The following is a 17,407-nucleotide window of genomic DNA, read 5'->3' on the forward strand; positions in this document are numbered from 1 at the left end:
CCCAAAACAAAAACCCCCAAAAAAAAAAAAAAAAAAAAAACAGGGAAGTTCCCCTCACTCCTAACCTGCAGAGTGAGAGACACCCCGGCTATTCTCCTTTCGGTATTCTGACGAGCTTCAACCTACCCCAACATGTTCCTAAGGTCTTGTAGGACCCTGGGCCCCAACTCGGCTATTCCAAAAATTCCCTGACTGAATTTCCTGCAGTGGGCTTTTCAGGAGCCCTGACCTGGGCCGCCATTCCCCAGGTGTCTGGACGTCCGCAGCACTCAGGCATATGACAGGCACGAGGTACTTCTGTTCCACGAGCCCCGAGGCAGAGTACCATTTCCCCACCTCATAACTGGGACACCACAGGGCCAGCAGGTCGCGTGGTGGTTAAGGTGCTGGACTCCTACATGGCCAACTGCAGTTCGAGTCCCGGACCTGGCGGCTTGCTTCCTCACTTTCCCTGTATCTTTCTCTGGTGAGTGCATGTACCCTGTAGCAAATTTTAAAACAATAATAAAGACAAATAAAAATCTAAAAATAAATTAAAAATAATAATAAATAGGAACGAGGTGTGTGGGTGGGGTGGTAATGCTCACATTCTGTCCCAAGTTGGCCTTCAGAGCTGGTCTTCTGTCTCCAAGAGGGTCTGAATAAGGAGCAGAAGAGGCCCACTGCCATCTCAGACGCGTATGAACCTGCACCGCCAGCTTCCCCCAGGCCCTAGGGAACTTTTACATTCCCTGGATTCCTGTCTTCTTCTCAAGCAGCACCTTGCTCAAGAACCTGCTGTGGCTCCCCACTGCCTGATGCGGCACGCAGACCCAGCTCACCTGCCCATGGCACCCTTGCCTTTTCCACTGACCCTGCCTCAGTTCCTCACCAGGCCTTGAGCCCTCAGCTAGAACGTCACCCCATCCCCTCCCCAATCCCACTCCAACTCACCGCCCTAGCGAGCCTCGCCCCCTCCACCCCCCGTGTGCTCACGCTCTGCTGTCACTTTTTTCTGGGCCAAGCACGGGTTGCACACACAGCCTGGTTGCCACCCGGGCCCGTGTGGTGGCCTGACCTTCCCAAAGGGCTCCCGTGTCATGAGAGAGGGCCTGGTCTGCATGCCAGCCTGCTGCAGCCTGTTCACCCTGGCTGCTACCCCAGGGCCTGCCCCGGGAATGACACCCGTCAGCCCTGGGGACACGGGATCACGGTCAGACACACGTCCCTCCTGCCAAGAAGCCGCGACTGAGTCACCCGTCCATTGTCTGTTTCTAATTGAATGGGATGTGACTTACAATTTAATAAGTGACATCTGATGAATGGGAGGCCAACATTTTCAAAACACCAAGTCCACACGGAAAATGTGAACCAAGGAGGACTCCTGGCAAAGAGACAAGGCAGAGCGAGGGCTGGCGCTTGCCACCTGGCCCCGGGCTGCACCCAGGCGGGCCTCGGCAGTGCGTCCCGGGCAGGCTGCCCCACCGCGTGTAGAACCGGCTTCCTGCGCCACGAGCATCAAGGCCCTCCCCGCCAGCACTTGCGCTGCCCAGGTCACCCAGTGCGGCTGGAGGCTCACTCCGCCTCGCCGCCAAGGACCTGGACCCCTCGCCCCAGCACTGAACCTGCTCTGCACACCGCTCAGGTCTTGGGGTGGGCGTCGTGGGGAGGCCCTCCTCACATCCTGCAGGAAGTCAGGTCAGATCCCCAGTGTCCTGGACACCCCTGCTCAGAGACTGTCGGCTGTTTAATCGTCCATTGTCCGTGTGGGAGTGTGAGCTCCACGAGGTGGGGGCACATCTGCGCAGCCGGCCTGGCCCCCGGCCTCGGTGCCACACGTGGCACACAGTAGGTGTTCCTCAGAGACCGTTACGTGAGAGTGAGCAAGAGAGCCGTGAGGTGCTGGCTGGGACTAAGATCAGCAGTGTTCTTTGGCCCAGCCAAGCCACCAGTGAAGAGGTGTGGGGTGTGGCGACACGCCAGGGGCTGTGCCCTCGGAGTCCAGGCCAGGCATGGAGGCAGGTGGCCATGCTTCCTCTCTTGCCCCACTGTTCTCCTGGGAACCAGTGTCACTGTCCACAAAGGCAGGGTGCCCTGCTGCTCTGGGAAATGCCGCTTGTGGGGAGCGGTGGGCCATGCAGTGACCTGTGACACCCAGCTCACGCCTGCTCCCACCCACCGCAACAACAACTCAGGCAGCTCTTTAAAGAGGTCCATCTCGGAAGCCCCAGGTCTTGGTGCATAAGGGCCCATGTGAGTTCCGATGGCCAAGGGGCCCCTCTGCAGTTCCCTGTATAAAACAGGGAGGAGCCAGGTAACCACCAGCGTCTGTGAGATTTCCACTGAAGGGTGAGCAGGTGGGCTGCAGGCCGGACACACAGACAGCTTCCCTGTTCCTTAAATTCCATTTGTAGGAAGTCACCTGGAATACCAGCACACGTTCTCCTAAGTTCCGCCCACTGCCTCTCCACCTCGCAGCTGGAAGACTGAAGGAAGCCTGGGGGCAGTGAGCTCCGGGGCACATCTCGGGAGTTCCTGACAGCCCTGCGCCAGAAGACAGGGCCTGATGCTCCCAGTCTCCAGGGGGGTGTGAGACTCTGCACTGAACCAGCAAGTCATCCTCGACTGGGCACACTGTGGTTCCCCATCTGTGAAATGGGCCACTCCTTCCCTGCAGGATGGCTCTGGGGATTGAGAGAAGAAAATGCTAGAGAGTGTTGGGAAAACCCAAGATGCAGCTACTGGCACGCTCTGAGGAAGGTGCCTCAGGGCAGGACTGACCGCTCCTGCACCCACCTCCACCCGGAACCCTGGAGGGTGGAGGGTCTTTCAAAGTGCACACCCAGGGGGGCTGAGGCCTGGGCTCCTCTGGCTGCTTCTGCTTGAAGCAGGTGCACAGCCAGGGGCTCTTGCAAACCATGGGGTCTGCTGGGCCAGGGGCCCACTCGGGCGTGTCCTAACCCCTGTGCAGCAACGCCCCCCCCACCCCCCACCCCAGGCCACAGCAACACAGGGAAACTGACTAAACCAACTCTAACAAGAGAGAGGGTGCATACAAAACCCTCCCACGTCCCCATGCTGGGGAGTCTCAGTGTGACAGCAGCTGGGGCACGGATGGTCTCCTTGTGGACCTGCAGCAGAGACACAAACACGCTTAGTGTCGCACACATGTACATGTATGCACACACACGGACAAACACAGCAGCCTCCTTCCCCTTGGCCAAACCTGCGTGCCCCTTCTCCTCTGGGCTATTACCAGCAGGCTGTCCCTGAGCAAGGAATCGGGAGAAATTGCAAACTGACAACTATAATATCGTGAGCCCAGAGCTGGAGTCCCAGGTGGGAGCTGGCACGGAGGTCGGACCCAGAAATACCTGTGCCAACCAGCCAGGAGCATGGTCGCATGGACCAAGTCGCCTGTGTGTGCTTGGGGGCTGTGGCAGGGGATTTCTCCCCACTGCGGAGGAGGGTGCCACCACTATCCCGATGATGGCACGCCAAGTTGCCAGCAAACCAGAGCCTGCCAAGAGTAGAACAGATTCAGCCCAGACCTGCTCGCGCACAGCGGGCACCTGTGAAAAAGCCCGAGGTAAGCCTGCAAGTCCTCGCCTGGACCCGGGACCCGGGGCCCAGCACTGAACAGGCAGACCGGCCTCGGCTCTCCTGGCGGGGGCCCTGGGAGCAGCACCAGCCTCGTCTCTCATGGCGCTGGCAGCCCAGCAGGGGCCCTGGGAGCAACGCGCCTGTCTACGGGCTCCTCCCTTTCTCTTTTTCCTCTTCGGAGACATTGTTGCTATAGAACACATGCACTTGCTGGAGACACAGAGACAGGAAGTGAGAAAGCACCCCCGGGGGCATGGCCATGCTGCAATCCCTTCTCCTCCATTCTCCTCTTGGGATCTTGGGCACACACGCACACATGCCCGGTGTGAGTTTTAAGTCGCCAGGTCCCAGACTCAAACTGGGGCCAGCTACATGGGAGTCCAGGGATGTAACCATCGCGCCATCTGCTGGTCCCCTCTGGGCTCCTTTCAGATGGAGACCATCGTGCTGGGTCCCTGGTGGAGACGGCCCATTAATAGACCCTGAGGTGGTAGGTTGGGTCCGAGGCCAAGAGGCCCGTACAATCTGACATCAGCCAGCACAGCCAGGTCCTGCAGGTTGACCGGCCAGCAGAGGGGACGCGGACAGGGCACGCGGCGTCTGGGGAAGTGAAAGCCACCTCTGGCCTCTCTCTCGACCCCGTGTTCATGGGGCGGCCTTAATGGAGCGTTTATTTAAGCCTACGGCTCAAGGTAGACACACAAGAATGTCGCACTGTCCCCACCAGATGACAGCACACCGCTCTGGCAGCTTCCCTCCGGCTGGGCCACCTCCAGCAGGGGCAGCCCACTCGGTCTCTGCTCGGGGTGCCGGACATGGGCCGAGCTCCCAAGAACGTACAGACCGCTTCCTGGAGAGGGTTTTGGGCGTCTCCATTGGGATGGAGTCGTCGTAACCACTCACATTTATGGGACACTTACGCATTAACGAGCCATTGCTCTCGCTTTGCAAATGACCAAAGTGGGCACAGAGGAGTTTAGTAAGTTGCTCAAGGTCACGGAGCTCCGGGGAGTCCGTCTCAGAGACCTGGGCTCCTAGGACCACGTCTCTACCAGGCTGAAACAACGCGGTTTTAGGGCAAGACTGTCCTTACGTTTTCAGAAAGGTCCTGGAGGCACCGGGAGCCCCTCCATGGCCGTGCCCACCTCCCGTCTATACCCTGGGCCCCAGGTCCAGCCCTCGCGTGTCCCCACTTTCAGGGTTCCAGGGCTCGGCCCAGACCAACTTCTCCCCCAGGATGGTTTCCTCTCAAACTCTCCGGTTCCAATAGGCTGGCCCATGAAGAACCGGGGTGCAGGCTCGAACGAGGGAGGAGGGCATACCTGGGGGCAGCAGGCCGCCCGCCACATGGCGGGGGCCACGTTTTCCCAGCAGTGTTGGAATGCCAGCTTTTATGTGGCACCTGATTTTAAAATGCTGGCGTTTCATTCGCGTCCTTTTTAAGTGTGACGGCCAAGTGGTCGCATCTGCGAGCAAAATCCCAGCCCTTTGCGTTTCAGACGAGCCCAGGAGAGGGCCTTGACACTGAGCCGGACCCACCGAGGGCGGGCTGCGCGAGGCTCTTACTAGGCTCTTACACCGCTGCCTCGTGGGGTCAGGGTGTGCATCCCCATTTGCAGGCCAGAAAACAGGCTCAGAGAGGTGCGGCAAGGTGCCCGGGGCACACGGCAAGTGGGTGGGAGTGCCAGATTGGGACTCAGGGCTGCCCAACCCCAAGCCCTCAGGCTTCGCCACACACACCTGACCTCGGCCCGGCCTCCCAGCCCTGCCTGGCAGCAGGACCAGTGGCTCTGGAACGGGCCAGGTGCTTGGGGGCTGATGCGTCTCTCTGGCGAGTGTGGGGCAGGTGGAGCCCGTGAGGGGAGGCATGCCCGTGTGGCCGCTGGGTGAAGCCGACTCAGGCAGCGCGGGGTGGGGTGGGGCGGGGCGGAGGGGGGGGGGGGGCCCGGAGGTGGGAGGCGAGCCCTCCTCTGCTCTCCTTTGACTCACGGTTCACTCAGCTCTGACGAACTACCTGGCTTTGAGAGTGACCCACTTTTGCAGCTTGGTCAACTGGAACCAGGTCGGGGAGAGTCGGGCTGGCCCGCCTGTAAGCCGGAACCAGCTCTGGCCACCTGGCTCGCTGGGGACACTGGGCAGCGTCCTTCAGCTGCCCGAGCCTTGGTTCCTCCAACTCTAAAACACAGGTGTTGGCTCGGCCATCTTGAGGCCCTTCCGCCTCCAAATTGATGACTCAGTGAACCCGAACGCAACACCAGGGCAAGTTCTCTCACTTGTAGGATGGGGAAGAAAAGCCTCTGCTTTGCAGGTTTGTTGGTGACACCGACAAGGTGACGTGCCGAGGGCATGTAGCACCGCTCCTGACACTCAGGAGATGCTCAGCAAATGACCTCACTTCTGTCACCACAAGACACCCGTCCCCCGCGCCGTCTAGCACCTGCAGCTCCTTTCCTGCTCTCCTTCCAGAAGCATCTGAGGGCGGAGCATAGTCAGGCCATGGGCTGTGCACCCAGGAGAGAGGAGTCCGAAGCACAGCCTCGTCACTCGGAGGAAACCGAGGCCTGACACTCAGCTAGGAACATACGGCATTCTAATTCCACGAGGCTGTGTCCCCGGGCCCTCCTGCGCAGAATCCCCAGCCTGTCACTCGCCTGCAGAGAGAGCAAGCACCCCAGCCCGCACACAGCTTAGGGCTTTCAGGCTAACCCCATCGGTGGCTCTGCGGTGGCTGTGACAAAGTTAATCTAGGTCTGTGGCACCCAGTCCAAGTTACGCCTGAGTCATAACGGGGCAGCCTCATCCTTGCCGGCCCCGCGTGCCCAAGCCTGCAGACTGCCGAGGACGCGTGTGTAAATGCAGATTCTCGGGCCAGACTGGCCAGACTCTGGGCAGCATGGGCCCAGGTGGCGCGGAAGGCCTGGCGGTTTCTAGGGAGCATGGCTGCTTGGCTAAGGCCGGCCATGGGGCTTGCAGGGCCAGGTGAAGGGAGGGCTCGGCTCGAGTCCTGTCCCACCTGTGTGACTCCGGCCAGGGTGAGGGTGGAATGCCAGGGCCCTCTCCCTCCTGGCTTCTCTTACATTCTGGGGGCACGCAGACGCTTCAAACAAGGGGAGCCAGCAGGGCTGGGGTGGAGGCATGGCGTGCCTGCTGGCCTCCCATCAGGGCAGGAACAAGTCACAGCCGACCCCCCAGTGCCTCCGGACAGTGCGCAGAAATCCTTGCAGATGTGTTTGCCCTTGGGAGACAACCAGACACGCTCCCACGGAGACACGGCCACAAAGCACCAACCCCAGGCCAGCGGATCCCGCCATCCTCCAGTCCTGGGTTCGGATCCTGCCTCACTGGCGCCTCCCTCCTGCCTCCCTCCTCCTCAATTCGGGGACCATTTCCTGTGTGTGGGCGGGGCCCTAGGACCAAGGAGAAGTGAGCAGACACACCCCAGCTCCAAGCGCTCGGCCTCCAGCAGGGCAGACAGACGGATGATGTGCGCCCTGAGGGGTCGGACCCTGCCCTGGCCTCAGATTCTCAGCTGGTAAAGGGACACCATTACCCTCTCCCTCACAGATCCAGGGGCTACAATTCCCAAACCTAAAGGCCTGTCCATGCTGAGGGACCTGTGAAAGGCCATCTCCCCCGCCTCCCTACAGCAAGTTTTAGGGTTCTCTGCCACTTGCACCCTAAACTAGCTTTTCCCAGAGAAGGAGTGGGGCACCCATGTCATTGGTGGGGTCTGAAGTGGCCTCAGGCAATACAGGGACCTGGCAGCTAAACGCTAGCAGTCCTCACAGCGAGGTTGTTCCCTGTTCAGCTCTCCCTCGAGGATTCTGAGGACACCAACGAGAATGTCTCGGGTGGAATTACCCCACCCTTGTCCTCATCTCTCTGCAGCGCTTGCTAATACCTTCTCAACAGGTCAAGCAGAACTAGCTAGCTAGGATGTAACCGAATCGCAATTATTTGTATCAATTTAAGGCAGGCGATATTCTGTTTCCACCTTCAAATATGTTATGAAAGTCACCTTTCATCCCTGAGCAAGTTAAAAATGTAAGTAACACTATGTTGACAAGCATGAAGACGATTCCAGAATGGTGAAAGGTTGAAAAACACCGAGCCAGGTTACCGTGGCGCAGGGGTTCTGTGCCCACGAGTGCTCGGTCCCCGAGCGCACCGCCAGGCCGCGTTCCTGGTCTCTCCTGCCGCTGGGTGTGGTCAGGTCCCTGAGTTCCCGCCAAGGGAACGTGAACAGGAGCGGTGGGTCATGTCCTAGCCCACCGGACCAAGGAGAGGGCCCGACAGACACCCTCGGAGAGGGCGGAGCCGTGAGGCGAAAGGAACTGAAGACTCCGGGGAGCGGAGATCGGCCTTCTGTGGGGGCTTGACGTGAGCCAAAACTAAACTCGCTGTGTTAAAACTGAGAGCTTCTGGCCAGCCAGGTGGTGTGGTGGTTAAGGTGGCTGGATCCCACGTTACCAAGTACGTGATTCGAGTCCTGAACTTAGTGGCTTGGAAAATACACCGGGCGCCATGTGTGGTGCATGCCTGAGATCCCAGGAGGAGAATGGAGAAGGGATTGCCATGTGGCCGCTGCCACTGGGGGTGATTTCTCACTTTTTCTCTCTCTGGCAAGCACACGTACCTAACAGCAAAACAAACAGACAAGAAAATTCGAGAGTTTCCGGCTGTTTACGGGGGTTAGCTGGGTGCAGCAAACAGGGAGGCCTCTCTAGACCAGCCTCCTGCACGCCCACATACCTATGACTGCCGCTGTCCTGGTGCTTTTTTGGTAGCTGTTAGCTGTGCACCTGACAGATGCCAGGTGGTCCCAAGGGCATTGCAGAGGCAAACTCAGTTGGTCCTCGTGACAGTCCTGAACACGAGGCGGCACTCATTTTTAGTTTCTTGTTCAACGAGGCAACCAAGGCCCTGGGGCACAGCTCATCCCCCAAAGTCCAGCACCGGGGAAGGAGTGAAGCTGAGGCTCGAACCTGACGACAGCTGTGCAGAGCCCTACTCGGCCATGATGCCATGCGGCCTCTGCTAGCATGTCATCTGGGGACTGCCACCCCGAGGTGTGCCATATTAAGGGAGCTGATCCCACAAGGCCAGCCGTGGTTCGAATCCCAGCCCCGGTGGCTTGAAAATCACGCTAGTGCGTGTGCATGCATGTCCAAGGTCCTGACACAGCAGAGAAATGCAGAAGGGACTGTGACATGACCACGCGCCAATCAGGGGTGCCTTCTCCCTGTCTCTCTTTCTGTCTCTCTCTCTCTCCAGTTCTGTCTCTGCCGGGTGTGCACACCCTCTAGCAACTGTGAACAACACTGAAGTGTGACTACACCGTGCATGTGAGAGGCCCAGCCACGGGGGAACTTCTCCAGGGGACTCCAAAGGACCCACTGCTATGACACCACCATCCACAGCTGGGACCACATGGAGGCCAGGGTTCAGGTTCCTGTCAAACTCAAAGGCCAGGCATGGAGTGTGGGTCCTGGGGACTTGGGGAAGCTGAGGCAGGAGGGTCACAGACCTGAGGTTGTCTGGCGACACAGCAAGACCCTCTCTAAGAAAGAGCCAGCATGGTGGTAGGTGTGAGCCTGTCCCTACCGGGAAGCCATGGCAGGATGATCATGCCATGGACAGACGGTCTTAAAATAAATACATAAATCAAATAATTTGGGACCAGCAAATGGTGTAATGGCTACGTCACTGGACTCCCACATAGTCGACCAGGGTTCGAGTCCCAGACCTGGCAGCTTAAAACTTAAGCTGGGCGGGTATACATGCATGCCCAAAATCCTGAGGAGGGACTGCGACGTGGCCATCCCCCGGGGGGGGGGTGATTTCTCACTTTCTGCCTCTCTGTCTCTCTGGTGAGTGCATGTGCTCTATAGAAAAAACCTCTGTTAAAAAAAAAAAACACGTAGCATGAGAGTTTTTGGGGATGATGAAGTCATACCACATCCTGAGAGTGGTGGTGGTTACACCATAAGCAGATTTTTAAAAAGAATTATTTAATTAAATTAATTAATTGATTAATGTTAATTTGACCAGAGAGGGACAGCACAAGAGTGAGAGTGAGAGAGAGAAAGTGAGAAAGCAAGTCGCCAGGTCCAGGAGTCAAACCGCAGTCGGCCATGTGGGAGTCCAGCACTCCCAACTACCATGCCACCTGCCAGCCCCGCAATAAGCAGATTTTAAATCTCATAAAAGAGCACAGCAAAGGAGCTGGCATGGTGGTTAGGGCACTGGACTCCCAAATGGCTGACCACGGTTTGAGTCCTGGACCTGGCAGTTTGCTTTCTCACTTCACTCTCTCTCTGTCATTCTCTGGTCAAATTAAAATAATAATAATAATAATAATAAAATTAAGTAATTCTTTTAAGAAAAAGAGCACACCAAAAAGTTGATTGTATGGTAAAAATTTTTTAAAAAATAAAACAAAGAAAATAAATGACCCACTAAAAGTACCCATCGCATAAAGCCCGCGTGCTATAAGTCCAGTGATGCGCCCTGCGCGGGGGCCAGCACACTGAGCTGAAGAGCCACCAGGCATCACTAATAGGATTGGTGGCGCTTCCTCTTTCCTAAAGAGGTTCGGGACCCCAGCCAGCACTGGAGGAAGGAAAGTTCATCCCATGGCAGGACTGGCGGCTCCAGGAGCCCACATTTCATGACTGCTCAGTCACTGTGAGGGTCTCCTTCACCTCTGCACAGACAGAACAGTTCATTCATTTCGAATTGGGTCTTGTGCCCTGTCCAGCTGCGCTAGGCAGCTTCTGGGCAGGTTCTGGGCACCCTCCGATGTGCCGGGTCCCCAGGAGCTCCCACACGCAGTAGCTGTGTGACCCTGCATTTCTGAGGCTGACTTCCCTGAACATAATGTAGGGGTAACAATGCCCATGCAGAAGGGAGGCCTATCGTAGAGCGCCCTAGGTATTTCCGACTCTCAAGAGCAGAGGGAACCCCAAGCGCCTCCTGACTCTCCCACAGATCAGGATTTGTAAAAGCAAATCCACCAGAGTGTTGGAGGGTTTCCTACCAGTACTTTGTCTGCAAATATAGCCAGTGTAATTAAGTTAATAGACCCAAATGGTAAAGTTAACGACAGACAATTAGGCTAATTACCACTTCCTTAGAGGATGGGTCCAGTCCCTGTTTGAGAAATGGTACCAGACTCCGTAAACAACAGGGTGTTTTAGCCTCTACTTTCTCAGCAAAAACCAGCTGAACCAAGTGACTGCGGCGCCTTCAGTGTGGGACTCCCGGAACCCGCAAGGTGCAGTTCGCACAGAGAACAGGGAACACAGACTAGGGTGCTGGTCGAGTCACCACCCTCGGCGGGCTGCACACTTGCCACCTGGGATCTTGCTAAACCTCAGCTTCAGACTCAGGGTGAGCATGGAGAGTCCTGCAGTGCGAGTAGCTGGCCTGACACCCCACCGCTGGTCTGGGCCCTCACGGAGGACAGGAGCGAGGGGGAAGTCAGCCCCTCACAGAGCACTTCCCTGGTGAGGAACAGACCTGCTCAAGGTCATGCGGGGACAGGTGGGCCCAGAGCTGACTGTCCGGCTCACGTCAGGGTCCCAGGCTACTACCCGGCCTCCCGGGGACCTCAGCCAGCCCACTCTCGGTGGTCCCGGTGCACAGCGAAGGCTTCACTCCTGGCGTGAAGGGGGTGATGTGAGTGCTGCTGCCCGGGCCACTCCCGACTCTGATGCCTGGGTCTGAGACGCAGCCCCAAGTCAGAGATGTTTTAATTCCTCAAGGGATTCCAACGCACAGGGCCAGGGCTCACGGACACAGAGGTGCCGAGTGGCCTCACCCCAAATGCCCTCCGCACAAGCCTGCCCACCTCTTCTGTGTCGGCGGAAAACCGCCAATGGAGACTCCAAAATAAGACATGAGAGGATTCCCAGATGGCGAATGGAACTTGTTACCAAGGCCACAGCTGGCAGAGCCCTGTCCCAGTTACCACGGCAGCAGGAACCCAGGCTCCCAGGAGGAGCCATCTTCCACGCCGTGCGGGCCCGCGTGAGCAGGTAGGCAGAGCTCCAAGTCGAAGCCTCCAATGACCAGCGTGGGAAATCCGGCCCCTCTGGGGCAGGGTGCTCTGTAGGACCCTTAGTTAAAGACCATTTCAGAGTCAAGTGCCAGATGAGGGTAGTCAAAATCAAAAAATGCCGAGAGCTTTAAGCTTTTTTTTTTTAAAGGTTTGTGCCACAGGCCACGTGTACTTGCCTGAGAGAGACAGAGGCAGAAGAGAAATCACCCCCCAGGGGAGATGGCCACGTCGCAAACCCTTCTCCTCTATTCTCTCCTTGGAGTTTTGGGTATGCACGCACACACATGTGCACCCAGTGCAAGTTTCAAGCCGCCAAGTCCAGAACTTGAACCACGGTTGGCCATGTGGGACGCGGCGCCTTAACCAACATGCCACCCGTTGGCCCTGGCTTTAAGCTTCTTAATGAGCACTGCTGGGTAAGGATCAGCGAAGAGAAAGCCAACGAGTCCAATCAGAAACGTTGAGTTCTCCGAACTGAGCGGAGGCCCTGCGGGACAGTGGCGCTCTGGAGTAGAACGCCAGGTTCCAGCACCGGCACCTCCTCCTGAGGGCGCTCCTTCACGCCGCTCCCTGCCCCGGCTCCTCTGTAAAGTGGGACCAGCTGCCCCGCCTCATGGGCTGTCCAGGCACTAGTCAGTGCTCGCACACAGCGCACACAGTGTCGCCTTTTCCACGTAACTTCCCCTGGTCTAATTTACTTCCTCTCCAACATGATTTTATTTTGGGAGGGCACATGCGCTCGCCAGAAAGAGAGAGACAGAGAGATAGAAAGCGAGGAGTCACCCCCCGGGGGGATGGCCATGCCGCAATCCCTTCTCCTCCATTCTCCTCTCGGGATCTTGGGCACGCACGCACACATAGCTGGTGTGAGTTTAAGCCACCGGGTCCCAAACTCGAACACAGTTGACTACATGGGAGTCCAGCGACAGAGCCATTACACCAACTGCTGGTCCCCATCCACCGTGATTTTTAAGTTATTTATACACCCAGTGTTATCAGAGGGTGTGTGCGCTTGCTAGAAAAGGGGGTGGTGGGGAAAGCACTCCCCCGTGGGGTGTGGTCATGCTACAATCCTTCCTACAATCCTTCTTCCCCATCTCTCCCTCCCTCAGGATTTGGGGCGTCCATACATGCTCAGCAGGTTTAAGTCACTGGGACTGGGATTTGAACCCTGATCAGCCATACGGGATCTGGTTCCTAATGCACAGTGTTTAACCACTGTGCTATGGGGGCCAGCCCTGTTTATATTTTTAAAAGTATATAAAATGTGTGTTCTTGTCAGCATCCTCCTGTTCCTTCTGGAACAAGGTAGAGTATATATTTAAAGGGTCTTCAGAAAGTGTATGGGAAACTCATATTACGAAAAAACATTGCAGATTTCAAAAATTGTTTGCACTAAAACAAACTTTGACATTAATTCTATAACTTCCTGGTGGAAGGGAGGGAAAGTGAGAAAGCACCTTCCAGGGGAATGGCTACACTGCAATCCCTTCTCCTCCGCCTCCCCTAGGGATTTTGGGCACACATGCCCTAGGGGTGCTCCTCAAACCATCAGGTTCAGGACTTGAACTGCGCAGTCAGCCATGTGGGATCCAGCCGCCTTGACCCCACTGGCTGGCTCTCCCACACACTTGGAACAGCCCCCTCGCACAGGCACTCCCATTACTCCCTGCTGAGGGCGAACTGTGAGCTCAGAGTCTTCTCTAGGGGCTGGGGCTTAAACTGGTGGAGGGAGTGCGAGGGCTACAGGGAGTTGGGGCCCCCTCTGGCAAGGCTGCATGGAGTGTGAAGGAATTCAGGCTTAATCCTCAGTGCAACCAGACGCATTTGAAGGCTGAAACCAGGCTGTGACAAACCCACGTCAACTCTGGGGAGCTCGCTCAGGGTTCCGGAGGAGGCCAGCATGAGGGACTATGGAGGCCAACGCTCTGCAGCAGGGTCAAGATCATGGCCACGACTGTGAGGTCAGAAAGCCATATGCTCAGAGCCATCCATCCGTGTCTAGACGCTCGGCTGTCACTGAAACGATTTTCTTTTAACGACCACATTCATGGTGCAGAGCAGGTGCATGCACAAGAGAGACGGAGCAACCCCCTCAGCGGGTATAGCTGTGCCAAGGCCCCATTTCCCCAGTTCGAGCATGTCAGGATCCTGGGTGTGCACATCCAGCCCGTTTCAGGCTGACCGCGCTGGGATCCAAACCCGGGTTGGCTATGTGGCTCCCAGTACCACCAGTTCAGAGTCTGCTGGCGGTGCCACGGGGCTGGGCCCTGGAATTCTTAACACCTTTTCATTAAGGGCTCCACACTTTCCTTTTGCACTGGACCCCACGAAGTGTGTGCCTGGCCTTACACTGCAGGGCCCTCTCACCCGCCCACACCCACTCTACCAGGCAGTGTTCCCATCCCGTCCTTGAAATGAAGAAACTGAGGCTCCAAGTGGTAAGTCAACTGTCCCGGGCACAGCTGGTCAGTGGCAGGGGAGCACCACCTCTGCCCAGGGGCTGCCACTTGGGGGCTGCCACGGTGGGGGAGCCAGCCACATGCACCTCCTGAAAGGAGGCCTGGGGTGCAGAAACTGCCCTGCTGTTATCTCCCCCCACACACACCCCCAGGCCGGGGCCGCCTTCTGAGCAGCAGCCAGCAGGTGCAGTTGGCCCCAGGCCAGCCGGAACTGGGTACAACACCCACGGATCTGGCCCCGAGGCCGGGTCCACGCTGCAACACCCAGCTGCTGAGAAACACTGGAACAGGAGCAAAGCAAACACAGGAATCCTGGAAGGGCCCAGGATCCCTCCTCTGCGTTCTGCTTCCTTCCCCAACCCCAAGTGCAATTTAGAGGGAGTGAAGTCAAGGACGGGGCCAGATTCCCGCCGAGAGCTGGATATCTGCCCATGTACCGAACCACACCCACTCAGCTCAGACAGACTCCTGGGGGCGGCCCCAAGGGGCACCACTGCAGGTGCCGGAGACACGGCTGTGAGTAAACCAGCCAGAACTCCTTGCCCTGGGGAGCCCGTCCTAATGGCAGGGAGGAAGAGGATGAGCACAGTAATTACGGGGCTACAGGGGGAGGGGACGACAGGTGTGCAAATGCCAACGCACAAATACCAAACTTGCTGGGCGCCGACTCCACGCCTGAGGCGCACACGCCGCTCATCTCAGGGGCCTCGTTGTCACTCTCTCGTAACAGACAGGAAAGCACACCAGAGCTAAGCAAGATGCCAAAGTCCTACAGGCGGGAAGAGAGCTAGGAGCGGGGACAGAAAGCAGAGGCTATTTCCCATTCAGACTGAGAGGGGAGCAGGGCATACAGGAAGCTGTTCCTGCCCTGTCTAGCGGGGGAGGGGTCTAACCACACCAGGACTCCCTCCTCTCCCACCTACTGAGAAGACCCCACAGGCCGAGCCCTCCCTGTTCTCCCAGCGCTCAGGCTCCGGAGCTAACAGCCCCAAGTTCAAATCCCAGCTCTACTAACACATGTACTGGCCGCCCAGAGCAGCTTCCACTCAGCGGAGTCTCCCTCTCTGATTTAAAACGAAGATCCAAACTCCTGCCAAGGGGACGGGGGAGGAGGTGAAGTCTGCCCCTGAAGGGTCTGGACAGAAGTGGATGCTCCCTGTGCGCCAGTCATGTGCACCCCCACCCTGGGGCCCATCACACCCTCCTGCGTTCTCCTCTAGGGCGCTGAGAGGGCTGGGCCATGTGCCACCCCGATGCTGCGCAGACCACACGGTAGAGGGCTGAGCGCGGAGGAGACACTCGGGAAGTGCTGGGTGAAGGACGGGAAGAGCTGGGCGGTGCACCGGGATGGCAGCACCGCCTTAGGGACCGGGTCCCAGGGCCTGCGGCTGACAGGTCTTACGGAAGGAGTGGTCCTCAAGGCGTGCAGTGTGGGTCCACTCTCGCCATCTGCGGTGAGCCTCAGCCCTCGAGGACTTTGTTAAGACCCTTTGTTAAGCCGAGGCCTACTGGTGCCTGGTCAGGCCGGACCAGAGCATGCACAGGGAGCCCAGGACAGTTGGACTTGAGCTCTGCTGACAGGCACCCCCCGAGGCCAACATCTGGAGCTGCTCCCTCTTCTTCTGCCCCCAGACTTCCCCCAAAAGGGCTGGGAGCTGTGTGTGCCCAGCTAGTGCCCGGGAGGACTCGGGCAAGAGCCGCACTCCTCCGTAAGGTGCAGAGGCGAGGTGTGGAGTTAAAGGAGCAAAGGACCGAGCGGAGCGATTTCCCAAAGATCACCGTCCCACGGGACAGGGCAGGGGACAGGCCTCTTCCCCGTCAGCCTTGGGCAGGGCAGGCTCTATGATGCGGGGACCGATGTGCCGAGCATGGCTTGCATCTGGACATCACCCGCTGGTACCAGGGCTACCCCGGACGCCGTCGGAAGGACTGTCCTCCTTCAGAACCGCCCCAGGTCTCTGCGCGTGTCCCAGGGATCCTGGGGCCAGCCTCAGGGCTGCCTGGAAGAAGCGGGAAGCTGGCAAACGTTGGCTAGGTGGCATCGGTGCCCAGGACAGGCAGGAGCAGGACCATGTCAGCTGGCCAAGAGGCCCAAAGCCCAAGTCCTCTCTAGGCCTACACCGGCAGGCCCTGGGCTATTCTCTCTGGTAGGCTGTCGCTTTAAAGACCTAGCTTCAACTGACACCCAGAAGGGGACGGGACAGCCCTCCTGTGAGGCAGCAGAACTCCTTCCATGGATGAGGAGACCGCCATGCAGAAGCCCCTGCCATACCACCACCTTCCGAGCACCCACCATGCCAGAGCTGTCAGGCCGGCTGTCGGTGTGGTGGCCTCACCCTCACGGGCAGGGACCTTACTTCAGCCTGGATTCGCAGCTGGTGAAACCGAGACACCGAGCGTTTCGGACATCTGCTGAGCGGCGAAGGGCGGGCTGCACCCAGAGCCTTTGCCCTCACTTCTGGAAGGTACTGAGCCATCCAGCCGCCAGGGCAGAGCCAGGGTTCTGACCCAGCTCCGCCCCAGCCACAGCCACGTTCCCAGGCACAGGGCAGTGCTGCTGCCCCAGGCCAGCAGCCCCTGGCTCTCCACCCTCAGGGGCACCACTGGGAGACCCCTTCCGGGACAGGCTTCCATGAGGCCTGGCTCAACACCACACCACCTGACCATGAGGCCCCAGGCCCCCACAAAGGCCCCATTGTGGTGGCTGCACAAAGCCAAGGCCAGACCCTGCCAGCCCGGTTGCAGAGTCCTGCCCAAGGCTCCCCAGCTTCCTCCCCATCCCATGGTGCCCGCAAACGCAGGGCACAGGCAGCCTCCCAGCCTGCGGGATCCCGGGCACGGGCAAGCACTCCAGCTGGCAGGGCTGGATGGGGCTGCAGACCTCTGCCGGTCCCTGGGGGTTCAGATGCCCGGGCCCCATGTGTCATCCGAGGGGATCCCACTAAGGGAGGCAGGAGAGGAAGGCCCGGGGTGCAGGTCTGTTCCACCTGGTGTGGGCGGGAGGGACCTACTCCCGGTGTGGGGGCTGGGGATTGCAAGGTGTCTGGGCAGGCTGGGTGGGGGCTCCGCGGAGGGAAGGTGGGTGGGTCTTTCTCCCCGTGCACGAGGGGAGCCCCTGAGGCTCTGGCTGGCTTTGTGTGCGGAGGGGGCCCGCCCGGGGTCCCCAAGGGCCTGCCGAGGCATGCACGGGCGGGGATCCGCTTTTGCGTGCCGAGGTGTCCCCTGTGCCCAGGGAGGGGGCTCCCGGGTGCCCGGGGTCGCCACACTCACCTCCTGAAGTCAAAGGGCATCGTGCCGCCGC

The 17,407-nt window shown here is 58.5% G+C and overlaps 1 protein-coding gene across 2 annotated transcripts in view; it reads right to left on the reverse strand.

Annotated features, from left to right (window-relative positions):
• Positions 1 to 17,401, reverse strand: part of ERGIC1 (endoplasmic reticulum-golgi intermediate compartment 1) — a 102,355-nt gene extending 84,954 nt beyond the window's left edge. Inside the window, exon 1 of one of the 2 annotated variants that reach the window (XM_006158906.2) lies at positions 17,377 to 17,401. In XM_006158906.2, the coding sequence (XP_006158968.1) occupies positions 17,377 to 17,396 (20 nt within the window). In that variant the 5' untranslated portion in view covers positions 17,397 to 17,401. Of the gene's footprint in view, positions 1 to 1,277; positions 1,310 to 17,376 lie in introns of those variants that run through there. The other variant, XM_014591742.1, reaches the window with a different exon arrangement.
• Positions 17,402 to 17,407: the final 6 nt, after the last annotated feature.

Source organism: Tupaia chinensis, unplaced genomic scaffold, assembly GCF_000334495.1.
Source record: "Tupaia chinensis unplaced genomic scaffold, TupChi_1.0 Scaffold000612_1, whole genome shotgun sequence".
Lineage (NCBI taxonomy): Eukaryota > Metazoa > Chordata > Mammalia > Scandentia > Tupaiidae > Tupaia > Tupaia belangeri.